Source organism: Lipotes vexillifer, unplaced genomic scaffold (assembly GCF_000442215.2).
Source record: "Lipotes vexillifer unplaced genomic scaffold, Lipotes_vexillifer_v1.1 scaffold818, whole genome shotgun sequence".
Classification (NCBI taxonomy): Eukaryota; Metazoa; Chordata; class Mammalia; order Artiodactyla; family Lipotidae; genus Lipotes; species Lipotes vexillifer.
In genome coordinates, this window is record NW_006771890.1 from 186,510 (window position 1) to 199,360 (window position 12,851).

Consider the following 12,851-nt stretch of genomic DNA (forward strand, 5'->3'; position numbering starts at 1 on the left):
GCTCCGCAACGGGAGAGGCCATAACAGGGGGAGGCCCGTGTACCGCAAAAAAAAAAGTTTACCTAAAATCTCCTTTCCCTCCTTTACTTTTTTTTTTTTAATTAATTAATTAATTTTTGGCTGTGTTGGGTCTTTGTTGCTGCATGCGGGCTTTCTCTAGCTGTGGCAAGCAGGGGCTCGCTCTTTGTTGTGGAGCACGGGCTCTAGGTGCATGGACTTCAGTAATTGTGGCTCCCGGGCGCTAGTAATTGTGGCTCGTGGGCTCTAGAGCACAGGCTCAGTAGTTGTGGCACATGGGCTTAGATGCTCCGTGGCATGTGACATCTTCCTGGACCAGGGTTCGAACCCGTGTGCCCTGGATTGGAATGTGGATTCTTAACCACTGCGCCACCAGGGAAGTCCGGTGTGTACATGTTGTGTGTGTGTGTGTGTTTGGGTATGGGTGGAGCTTGAAGGAGGCCACAGAACTTTAAGATTCTGGAATCTATCACAAGTGAGGAAAAAAAAAAAGTGAAGGCAACACAAATAAAAATCTATTGAGTAAGTGGCTGGGAAGTTAGGGTTCAATTTCCAGAACATTTGTTTGTAATCAGTGCCTTCCAGACCACCGAGGCGTCTCTGTGCCAGAAGTGTGTGTGTGTGTGTGTGTGTGTGTGTGTGTGCGCGTGTGCACGCATGCTCACTTGTTCACACATGTGTACATGCACATGCACTGCCTGGGGTCCCGGGCTCTGCCCCTGCTGTCCCCCATTGGTATTGAGGGTGGAGTTATGGATGGTTGGGGTCCTCCCTCTGGGTTGGGAGTTCTGACCATGGGATGACCTCTGGCCCCCCAACCCTTACCCCCTCCAGAGACCTGCCCGGAGGTCGGACTCCGAGACTGCAGAGACTGTTGGGATCTACCAGAATTTTGAGAAGAAGCCAGGAGTCTCTGGAGATGATGTCCCAGGTGAAGCTGTGCCCATTCCTTCCAGGAAAGCCCCTACCCCCCCACGCCAGCATGGGACCTAGCCTCTCCACACAGTTGAGTGCAACTGGAGAGGAGGCACCTCTGTGGGGAAGGACCCAGCAGGGGAGGTCCACTCTCTGGACGTGAGACATGAGGCTAAAGCAGCTGTCTCTCGGGCAGGAACTGGGACCTACGGCAAGATCTGGGAGAGCAGCACCAAGTGCAGCATTGAGAACTTCACCTTCGTTAAGGTCCTGGGCAAAGGCAGCTTTGGGAAGGTGAGGGCCCCATGGCCCTGGGGCAGGCAGCCCGAGGGACCTGGGTTTGGTAGCCAAGGGGCATCTGCTTCCCACCCTCCCTGGGTGCTTCCGGGTTGGGTTGGGCCGTGCGCCCTGACCTTTGGTCCGAACCTCCCATGCTCAGCACCCCTGCCCACCTGTCAGGTGCTGCTCGCAGAGCTGAAGGGCAAAAAGGAATTCTTCGCCATCAAGGCCCTCAAGAAGGACGTGGTTCTGATCGATGATGACGTGGAGTGCACGATGGTGGAGAAGCGGGTGCTGGCGCTCTCCGGGGAGAATCCCTTTCTCACCCATCTCTTCTGCACCTTCCAGACCAAGGTGCCGGCCCACCCACTATCAGTGCCCCTGGCCCACATCCCCCCTCAGTCGTTCAGGTCAAGGCCATGTCTCCCACTGAGATTCTCCAGGGCAGGGCCCAGTCTTCTTCCTCAGACCACTTAAGGCAAGGCTGAGTCCCCCTTCCTCAGACTCCTCAGGGCAGGGCCGTTCTTCCCCCCTCACATCCGCCAGGGCAGATGTCCCCTGCTTCCTGTTGGGGCTTGCCCCTAGTGGTCCTCAGTGAGGGAGCTGCCTGCCACTTTCTGTGCCTCTGCTCACCACCCTCCCCCTACAGGACCACCTGTTCTTTGTGATGGAGTTCCTCAATGGGGGCGACCTGATGTATCACATCCAGGACAAAGGCCGCTTCGAGCTCTACCGTGCCACGTACGCGAGGCCCTGTTGGGGGAAGAGCCCTCTGCCCATCTGCCTTCCATTCCTTCTTCCCTCCCCCTGGTGAAACCAGCCCGGGCTGGAGCTGGGGTTGGAGAGACTTGGGGTGGCCAGGGCCATCCCCCGCCCCGTGTGGGAAGCTAGGGTTGAGGGGTGAGCTGTGACTGGGGACACAACCTAGACATGCCAGGTCCTGTCCCCTCCCTGGGCCTCAGCGGGTGGGTGATCCTGCACAATGCAGGACCCAGGTGGGTGGCCCCCAAACTAGCATGCACCCCCAGACTGTGTGTGTGTGCACACAGGCATATCTATATAAATGCATACACTCTTAGGACAGAGAATTATCTCATTTGGAGCTTTTTTCTTCACAATTTTCTTTTCTACCTTGGCTACCAGTCCCTACTTGCCTGATACAAGATGTGCTTGATCAGGACCAGGTTGTCCGTGGGGTTATTTTCAGCATTTCCTGTCCCTGGGGGTTGGGATGAAGACCCAGGGAGAAGCAGGGGCTGCTCACAGAAATCTCAGGACGCTGTGTGTGTGTGTGTCTCATCCAGGTTTTATGCAGCTGAGATAGTCTGTGGACTACAGTTTCTACACCAGAAAGGGATCATTTACAGGTGCGGGGATCGGAAGGTGGGGGGTGTTTAGGAGGGGAGGCCCCAACCTCATCATATCCTCTGAAATGCTGAGTGGATCCCGGTCCAGCTGTGGCCCCATCTCCTCTTGGAGTCGGTCTTTAGTTGGATATTTGCTTAAACCACCTACTCCATTGCTACAATTCCTTGTGGCCCCTTAGCTGAGGCTGGCACAGCTCCAGGGACTGGGAACTCCCTGCCCATACTCGACACCTTTGGCGGGAGCGCAGCACTGACTGGTATGGTGTCTCCCTCCCTCGGAGCCATCAGTCTCCCTCTGCAGCTGCATCTGAGCACTCTGAGCTTCCACCAATGGGGTCTGCTTTCATAAATTCTCACCCAATAAATGACAGTCCCATCCTGCCATGGATTAATATGTACTCAACCGAAAGGCTGAGGCCGTGCTGTGTTTACTGTTGTGGGATGATCCCAAGGTATGTTGTCAAGTGGAAAACCAATCCATGGGACAGTGCATATTGGATGTTAGGGGCCAGGCTTTAAAAGGTGGCATGAGATGCACATTGTAATGTGCTGTCCGTGCCTGGACTCAGTCTAGGGAGGGCCTGGCAAGCGAGGTTAGTGCCTAACCTCGCTCGAGGTTAGGGCCTTGTGCTGTTCTGCTTTTCTGTTGCTTGTTACCGTGTGCCTAAGTTATCTACTCAAATACCTACATAAAATAGACGGGCTCCCTGCCCTTGTGGAGTCTGACAAACCTGAGTCCAGGGCGCTTCCACAGCTGACTAGCTGGGTGACCCTAGGCAAGTGATACCACCTCGTTGAGCCTCATTTTGGGCTTCGGGAAGTAGGATGGTGTGTGTCCAGCACACAGCACACAGCACACAGCACACAGTAGGCGGCTTGCAGGAAGCACCTGTGTTTAGCACCTCTTTCCCCTCCTCTTCCTCATTCCCTCGTCCCCTGGAGAGAGTCCTAGGCTTTCCGGGCTGACAATGGAGACATGGGAGGGGACTACGGGGAGGAGGGGAATTGGACCCTAACGACTCCTTTTCCTGTCCCCTCCCCGCAGGGACCTTAAGCTGGACAACGTGATGCTGGACCGGGACGGCCACATCAAGATTGCTGACTTTGGCATGTGCAAGGAGAACATGTTTGGGGACAAACAGGCCAGCACCTTCTGTGGCACCCCTGACTACATCGCCCCCGAGGTGAGTGGCACCCTCCCGGCCCCGCCTCTGGCTGACACCTTGTCTCCACAGGGGGTGGGTGGCAATGTCCGAGTCACAGACGAAAGGCTGAGGAGGGCTGGCCGGGGCTTGTGCTTCAGGGCCCCCTCAGCTCTGGCACCCCGTCTGCCCCAGATCCTGCAGGGCCTGAAGTACTCATTCTCCGTGGACTGGTGGTCCTTTGGAGTCCTTCTCTATGAGATGCTCATTGGTCAGTCCCCCTTCCACGGTGACGATGAGGATGAACTCTTCGAGTCCATCCGTGTGGACTCACCGTATTATCCCCGCTGGATCACCAGGGAGTCCAAGGACATCCTGGAGAAGGTAGGAGCCCTTGGGCTGGGCTGGCAGGGGCAGGAGCTGGCAGACGCCAGGTCACGGGAATGCCAGAAGCCTCCTGTCTCAGGGATGGCAGCCTCACCAGTGCTGTGGTCCTAACACATTGGGGGGTCACTCTCCTGCCACGTTCCTGGGACCTCCTGTCTATGTTCCCTGCACTGAATCAGCCTGGCCTGGCAATGATGGGCTTGGGATCAGAAGACAGATAGACCTTAGGCTAAACTCTGAGTGTATCTCCTTATCTACAAAATGAGGCCAGAAGAGAACCTTTCTCACAGAGTTTTGGGGAAAGAAACATAAATGTATGTTGCCAGGCAGATGGTAAACACCCAATAAGAGCTACGGCTTTTACTCACAAGTCCCACCAGCTGAGAGTCCCGGCAGCCCCAGTCCATGCCCTATTTCTCCACCGGACCTGGGACCAGAGGCCAGAGAGGACTTCTCAGCCCCAGAGGCCCTGGGCTGTGACACCAGGCTGGGCTGGACCAGCCTGGGCACCCCTCGGCCTGCTTGGGGGTTTTCTGAGGCTCCCATCTCCTACAGCCCTTGGGTGCTAACCAGGTTCCCTGCTGCATTGCAGCTGCTTGAACGGGATACAACCAGGAGGCTGGGAGTGACAGGAAACATCAAAATCCACCCCTTCTTCAAGACCATCAACTGGGCTCTGCTGGAGAAACGTGCAGTGGAGCCACCCTTCAAGCCCAGAGTGGTACGTGATCCCACTCCAGTGGGGGCTGCCCACTCAGTGTCCCTCCCTGCCTTCCGGGGTAGACTCCTCCTGCTTGACCCTGCCTCTCTCCTGTATCATTCACATGCTCTCCTCCTCTCCCTTCTTCTAGCAAATCTGCTTTCCCAACCTCCTTGGCACACTGAGCCACAGCCTCTACCCTCGTATCCTCACCATCTCTCCTCAGTCAGTCATTCAACAAACATTGGTGACAGTGGATCCAGCCACCCTTTAGCGTACATTCTTTAAAACCCACTGTGTGCAGGGGAGTATGCTTTGGGGATCAGAGTTAAGGCCCCCCTCCCTCCATCTACCCATCTATCCAATCCATTTTCCAAAAAATATTGGAAATGCTGAGTGCCCTCTGGGTGCAGAGCACTGTGCTGGGCTGCATAGCGAAGTGGGAGGCCCAGTCCCAGAGCTAGAGGGGCCCCAGATCCTCAGAGACATAGGAAACTTGCACACTGATGGTCATTTATGATAAATGACAGCAGTACAAGACATGTCACAAGGCCACACACAATCAGTTGCCATTGGGAGGGTCTGTGGGCAGGTGCCCAAGATGCAGAGATCGGGGTGGGTCTGAGAGGAAATGGGATGTCTGCAGGGCTGGGGAAGCTCGGCCAGGCCAAGGGCAGATGGGAGGTATTCCAGGTAGAGGAGGGATGGTTTGCATAAAGGCCTAGAATCTAGAGAAACCACCAAGGAGCCAGCAGGAGAGCAGAGGCAGGCTGGACTTCTCAGAAGTTGAACTCTGTGGCCGTTCTCTGATCGCAGCTCTTCCCTCCCTTCCCCTTTCTCTCCTTTGCTTCCCCTCCTCTGTCAGGACACGCTGTTCCCACTGAGCAGCCTGCGTAATGTGCCCCCGTGTTTGTGTCTTGAAGCCGCAGAGCACTCCGCCATTCCGGGGATCTCAAACTCAGTGCCTCCTGCACTGGGCACATCATTACCAGGCCAGGCCAGCTGTAGGAAAATCACACAGCCTGCTTTCAGTGTCTCGCTTTTGATAGAAAGAGGGATAGACTGATTTTAAATAACACCAGGCAGCTGTTTGGCAGCCACTGTCAGTGGGAATTGGGGCCTGTGATGAGCTGGCCAAGCGGGTTTCAGCACCAAGAGTGGGTGCCAGGAAATGGGGCCAGGGCTGCTCTGCTCTGTCACTTTTCAAAGAAGCCAGAAACCAGGATTTTTATGTCAAATTGCCCAATTTTTTTTTTTTTTTTTTTTTTGCGGTACGAGGGCCTCTCACTGTTGTGGCCTCTCCCGTTGCAGAGCACAGGCTCCGGATGCGCAGGCTCAGCAGCCATGGCTCACGGGCCTAGCCGCTCTGCGGCATGTGGGATCTTCCCAGACCGGGGTACGAACCCGTGTCCCCTGCATCGGCAGGCAGACTCTCAACCACTGCACCACCAGGGAAGCACCAAATTGCCCAATTTTAAAATATTGGCTCAAATGCCATTAAAACCCATGGCTAGTCAAAATGGTTGTACCTGCAGCTCAGTTTGGCCTGAGAGCCACCAGCTTAAGACCTCTTTCAGTCACTCTTTCATTGTACCTTCAGAAGCAGAGAGTTGGCAAACTTTTCCTGTGAACAGCCTGATAGTAAATATCTTAGGCTTTGCAGGCCGGATAGTCTCAAGGCAGCCATAGACGGTATGTCAGTGAGTGGGTGTGGTTGGGCACTAATAACACTTTATTTATGGATGCTGAACTTTGAATTTCATTTAATTTTCACATGTCATGAAGTGTTATTCTCCTTTTGATTTTTCCCTAAATATTTAAAAATGCAAAAGCCAGCCTTAGCTTGTGGGACCTACAAAAACAGGTGGTGGGTGGGCTTTGGCCCAGTGCTGTGGTCTTCTAGAACCCTGCTTGGGTGGATGCCCACCTTTCCTCCTCCAGGCCCCCTGCTGGCTTCCCTCATTCCCTTGGTAACAGCATCCACCTTCCAGCAGAAAGACTCCCTTTTCTGTTCTAAATAAGGACAGCTCTGGCTTGGCCCAGCCCAACAGGGATTATGGCTCCAGGAATGAGTCCCCGGAACGTCGGGAACCCACTGGAAGGTTGCCCTTTGGGTCCCGCTTACACACCCCTGCCTTCTGCTTGCAGAGGTCCCCTGGAGACTACAGCAACTTCGACCAGGAGTTCCTGAACGAGAAGCCGCGCCTCTCCTACAGCGACAAGAACCTCATCGACTCCATGGACCAAACAGCATTTGCCGGCTTCTCCTTTGTGAACCCCAGATTTGAGAGGCTCCTGGAAAATTGAGGTTGCCAGACATGTGCCCCCAACCCACCCCAGCCAGGGAGCCTGGGTCAGCTAGCACGGCCTGCTGACCTGGCCCAGGCAGAGCAGGCAGGGCCCCCCACTTCATCGGCACCTGCCTGTCCCCCACAATAAGCAGCAGTGTGATTGTCATAATTTCTGCTGCTGCCTGTCTCCCTCGTCCCCCAGAGAGGCCTCAGCTCCTGTCTGGCTGGGCTTTCATGGTACTTCCTCTGTGAATTGTATGTGAATTTGCTTTTCCTCTGCCCTCAGAGGGAAATTGTAAATCCTGTGTTTCATTACTTGAATGTAGTTATCTATTGAAAAAAAAAAATGTAGTATATATATATATATACACGCACATATATATATCTATATGTGTGTGTGTGTGTGTGTGTGTGTGTGTGTGTGTGTGTGTGTGTATGGGCTGTATATATTGCTCAGTAGAGAAAAATGTGGGGGACTGGTGATATGTTGATCTTTTAAAATATATATGTATTATATATATGACGCACACCTTCCCCACCTCCCACCATCCCCCCCCACCCAAAAAAAAAAAAAAAAAAAGGCACAAGCTGTTTGAACCGCCAGGTTCTTTTATTTGTGTGTCTAAATAAACACCAACTGATACTGACCTGGCTATGGGGACACGTTTCTCCCAGGAAGCTGGTGGCTGCTGCTCCCACTTCTGGCAGCTCTGTCTTGGAAGTTAAACCAAGCTGTTAGCTGCAGATGTAGACCCCTGGGCTTTCATGCAAATGTGTTTGTATTTATGGGTTTCCTCTGGCTCTAGGGCTGTGGGCCAAAAGCAGAAAACTTTTCTGGGTGGCTGAGGGAGCCCCAGGTGTCTCTGTGGGGTGATGGGAGGAGATGGGACCAGCTGCAGAGAGTCTATCTCAGAAGAGTGAGGGGCGAGCGCTAAAAAGCAGGACAGTGCAAGGTCTGGCTGGGAGACGTGAGCAAAATCGTCGAGGCCAGCCCAGACTGGGGAGGAGGACGGGAGAGGAAGGAAATACAGCTCAGGCTTCAGACAGCTCTGGATTCAAATCACATAGTAGCCAAAAGATACGGCTTTTAAGATGTCACTTAATCATTTGACACCTCCGTTTCCTCATCTGTAAAATGGGGACAAAGCAAGGCGGTACTCAGTGTAACTCCTCATCTCATGTTTGTCCCCGCCCTTGCCACAGAGGAGTCTGTGTCTGAGTTCTAGAATCTATATCTCAGGAGCTCTTTCCTACCTGGGGACAGGGAGGGGAGCAGGGTAGGAGAAAAAAGTGAGAAAATGCCGAGTGGCCCAGTTGAGGTTGAGAGACTTGCTCAGTGTGCCCATGTGCAGCGAGGAAACTGGTGGCAGCCGGTATCCCCCTGAGCATGCAGCCCTCTGTCCGCACCACTTCAACACCCGCTCACGGCTTCCTGTTCCTTCCCCTCCACCTCTCTCTGGGCACAGGCCTCAGGCAGGGCCCTCCCTGCAGCCTCTCTGGTCCAGCCCCCAGCCATCGTCCCTGGTGGCGAGCGAGGTGCCCCCAGCGCCGGATTGGCTGGCCCTGGCAGCCAAGTAGCTGACTTCCAGCAAGTTCATTTTTCTGGGCTGAGGCACAAGTTTCCACAGCTGGAGAGGAGCCGGATGAGGGGGGCTGATGCTGCGGGGATTGGGGGCCAAACCCTCCCCAGAGAGACCTAAGTGTCCCCCTGTCCTCTCCACCTGCCATCCTCTTGGAAAACACTTGAATCCCTGCTCTGTGTCCAGCAGTGAAAGCCCCAGAAGTGGGGCTTTTTCCCCTTGGGCTCACAGTCAGGTGGGCGAGACACAGCGTGACATGGGCTATGCTGGGGAATGCTGGGGCTGTGAGAGCCCAGAGGAGGAGCCTGGGGAACCCTGTTCCCTAATTCTGTGGCACAGGCCCCAGAAGCCCCCGGGGTGGTCCAGAGTGTGTTTAGAACAGAACTACAGTTCGTGAGTGAATTCAGAGCCTCTCCCATCGTCCTGCAGCTCCAAGGCAGAGCCGTGCAGCCAGAGCCCATTTCCTCCTGCGTGGGCTGGGAGACTAAGTCGTTTTTCAGCCAGAGGCTGTGGAGGGTGGCGGGAAGAACGGAAGTGTGAGTTCTACTCCGCTACCCACACACTGTAACCACCACGAGTTTCTTCCTTAGGCCTCAGTTCCTCATCTGTAAAACGGGACCATTACTCCCTACTGGCTCTTGGAGCTCCCGGCTCTGGGGAACCCCTCAGAGACTGATGCTCGGTACCCCATGGGGCTGGGCAAAGCCTGCGGCATGGGGAAGCAGCTGCCGGGGATGCTGCCAAACCGCCTGGGAAGCTGTGCGGCTCGAGGCCTGTTCCCAGAGTTGCATAGGCACCAGGCCTGACGGGTAGCCCAGGAAATGCCTCTCGTGGCTGGGCCCGGAGCCACGCTTTCACTGGGAACTGGGGGTCTGGAAGACGGCCCTCCACCTGCCAGGTAGGTGTGTAGGCAGAGCAGCGAGCTTGGCCTCCACCTGAAATGTGTACCAGGCCTCACACTCAGAGCCAAGCAAACACAGATGCAGGAGGGCCTGGGGGCAGGAGCAGGGCTCTGCTGTCAGATACCCCTGGTTTCAAACCCCGCATGTCCCTAGTTGTGTGACCTCAGTGAGTGACAACCTCCCGGAGGTCCAGTTTCCTTTACTGTAAAATGGGGATGCAGGCAGACTTCATTTTACTGCACTTCGCTGTACTACACTTTGCAGACATCACATTCTTTACAAATTGAAGGTTTGTGGCAACCCTGCGTGGAGCAAGTCGATCGGCACCATTTCTCCAACGGCATTTGCTCACTTCGTGCTTCTGTGTCACAGTTTGGTAATTCTCTCAATATTTCAAACTTTAAATTATTATTATATTTGTTATGGTGATCAGTGATGTCTGATGTTACTATTGTAATTGTTTTGCAGCACCACCAACTGTGCCCGTATAAGAACTTAATCCGAACTTCCCTGGTAGTCCAGTGGTTAGGACTCCATGCTTCCACTGCAAGGGACATGGGTTCAATCCCTGGTCGGGGAACTGAGATTCCACTTGCTGCACAGCGCAGCCAAGAAAAACGCAAAAAGATAAGAATCCACCTGCCAATGCAGGGGACACGGGTTCGAGCCCTGGTCTGGGATGATCCCACATGCCACGGAGCAACTAAGCCCGTGGGCCACAACTACTGAGCCCGCGCTCTAGAGCCCGCAAGCCACAACTACTCTAGAGCCCATGTGCCACAACTACTGAAGCCCATGCTCCTAGAGCCGGTGCTCCACAACAAGAGAAACCACCGCAATGAGAAGCCTGCACACCACAACAAAGAGTAGCTCCTACTCGCTGTAACTAGAGAAAGCCTGCACGCAGCAATGAAGACCCAATGCAACCAAGATAAATAAATAAATTTATTTTTTAAAAAAGGAAATACATTTCACAAGGCTATAGCTGCCACACATAGTGATTCCTCTGATGGATCTGAAAATTGAAAACCTTTTGGAAAAGATTTACCATCCTAGATGTCATTAAGACATTTGTGATCCATAGAAAGAGGTCAAAGTAACATTAAGAGTTTGGAAGAAGTTGATTCCAACACTCATGGATGACTTTGAGGGGTTCAGGACTTCAGTGGAGGAAGTCACTGCAGATGTGATGGAAATAGCAGAAGAGCTAGAGTTAGAAGTAGAGCCTGAAGATGTAACTGAATTGCTGCAATCTCATGATAAAACTTTTAACGAACGAGGAATTGCTTCTTGTGAATGAACAAAGAAGGTGGTTTCTTGGGATGGAATCCACTCCTGGTGAAGATGCTTTGAAGATTACTGAAATGACAACAAAGGATTTAGAATATTACATAAACATAGTTGATAAAGCAGTGGCAGGGCTTGAGAGGATTGACTCCGATTCTGGAAGAACTAATACCGTGAGTAAAATGCTATCAAACAGCACTGTGTACTATAGAGAAATCATTCATGAAAGGAAGAGTCATTTGATATGGCAAACTTCATTTTTGTTTTATTTTAAGAAATTGTCACAGCCTCCTCAGTCTTCAAGCAACCACCACCTTGATCACTCAGCAGCCATCAACATCGAGGCAAAACCTTCCACCAGCAAAAAGATTACAACTTGCTGAAGGCTCAGATGATGGTTAGCATTTTTTAGCAATAAAGTACTTTTTAATTAAGGTATGTACATTGCTTTTTAAGACCTAATATTATTGCACTTAATAGATTACAGTATAGTGTAAACATAACTTATATGTACTGGGAAACCCAAAATTTTTTGTGACTCGTGCTTTATTTCGGTGGTCTGGAACCGAACTCGTAATATTTCTGAGGTATGCGTGTAGCTATGCTGATGCTTGTGGACTAGGATGATTTCTGTAAGTGCATCCCACGGTCTCAGGACACAGTAGATGCTCAGTAAACAGCAGCCACTGTGACCCCCGTCCCTTCAAGGGGATGAAACATGCTCAGGATAGCGGGCCTGTCAGCTGCACATCAGAACCCGTGGGCCTTTTGACCAGACTGCAGGAGGGCACCTTGGCAGTTTCAATTAAAACCTAAAATGCGGGACTTCCCTGGCAGTCCAGTGATTAGGACTCTGTGCTTCTACTGCAGGGGGCACAGGTTCGATCCCTGGTCTGGGAACTAAGACCCTGCAAGCCATGTGGCGTGGAATGAATGAATGAATGAATGAATCCTAAAATGCACCCACCCCATGATCCAGCAATCCCCCTTCCCAAGCAGAGCTACCCAGAGGAGTCTCACCCACAGGCCCCAGGAGGCTGGCCCAGGATGCCCACCACCTCGTGGACTAATTGGGAAAAACTGGAAGCAAGCAGAACAGCCAGTACCTGGGGAGGTGGTTAAATACTTTCCTAATGTGGAAAGTGGTGCAGGGCCAAGGAATCAAGATGAGCAAGTTAGAGAACCAAAACTTCAGAGCGATTCCACCCTGTGGTTCCATGTGCCAGCTCGTGAGGGCACCCAAAGGTGGAATGAAGGATGAATGAGTGAATGAGTGAATGAATGCATGGGCTGCGCAGACCACAATCCCTTTAAGGCAGTGGCTCTCACAATCAGCGTGCAAAGCATACTGATAAGACACATCCTTTATGCCAAGTTCTAGCCAGCAGGTCTCAGCCCTGACTATACATAGGAATCCGATGCCCAGGCTGCCCCGCGTCTAGTTCTAGGTGATCTCTGGAAGGGACCCCACGTTAGTATTGCTAAAGCGCCCCGCAGTCCAACGGGCACCAGGATTGAGAGCCAGTTGGTTGAGATCTGGGAATCTGCATTTCACCCAGTCGTCCTGGTGGAGCAAGGAGATGCGGCTGTGAGCGGGCCACACCTTGGAAGGCGAAGTCTCCAGCCAGTACCGCGCAGCCCCTGTGTGTGGAAGGCTCCACCGCTGGACCCTGGGACCCCTGCGTGAGCGGGAAGCTACAGCGCCCTCTGGTGGCCGGCGGGCTTGAAGGCCCAAGGAGGACCGTTTTGTGCCAGGTACAGTGCTCGGTTCCTAACCCACCTCCTGTCATTAGTCCCTGGAGAAATATCCCAGCAAGGAGGTGCCCGAGGACCATTTTGAAGAGATTCAGAGATGTGGAGGCTACACATCTAGACAGCTCCCCTGGCATTAAGAGGGCCTCTGGGCTGCCCCAAATCTCAACCCCATTCCTTAGCATCCATCACACAGTTAGAATCCCATTTCCCCAATTTCTTCCTTACTAA

The 12,851-nt window shown here is 53.1% G+C and overlaps 1 protein-coding gene across 1 annotated transcript in view; it reads left to right on the top strand.

Annotated features, from left to right (window-relative positions):
* PRKCD (protein kinase C delta) overlaps positions 1–7,115 on the top strand; it is a 13,499-nt gene extending 6,384 nt beyond the window's left edge. Inside the window, exons 9-17 of the mRNA XM_007447221.1 lie at positions 853–949; positions 1,130–1,227; positions 1,393–1,566; positions 1,862–1,953; positions 2,517–2,579; positions 3,625–3,763; positions 3,917–4,105; positions 4,701–4,829; positions 6,957–7,115. Of these exons, the coding sequence (XP_007447283.1) occupies positions 853–949; positions 1,130–1,227; positions 1,393–1,566; positions 1,862–1,953; positions 2,517–2,579; positions 3,625–3,763; positions 3,917–4,105; positions 4,701–4,829; positions 6,957–7,115 (1,140 nt within the window). The remainder of the gene's footprint in view (positions 1–852; positions 950–1,129; positions 1,228–1,392; positions 1,567–1,861; positions 1,954–2,516; positions 2,580–3,624; positions 3,764–3,916; positions 4,106–4,700; positions 4,830–6,956) is intronic.
* The last annotated feature ends 5,736 nt before the right edge of the window (positions 7,116–12,851 follow it).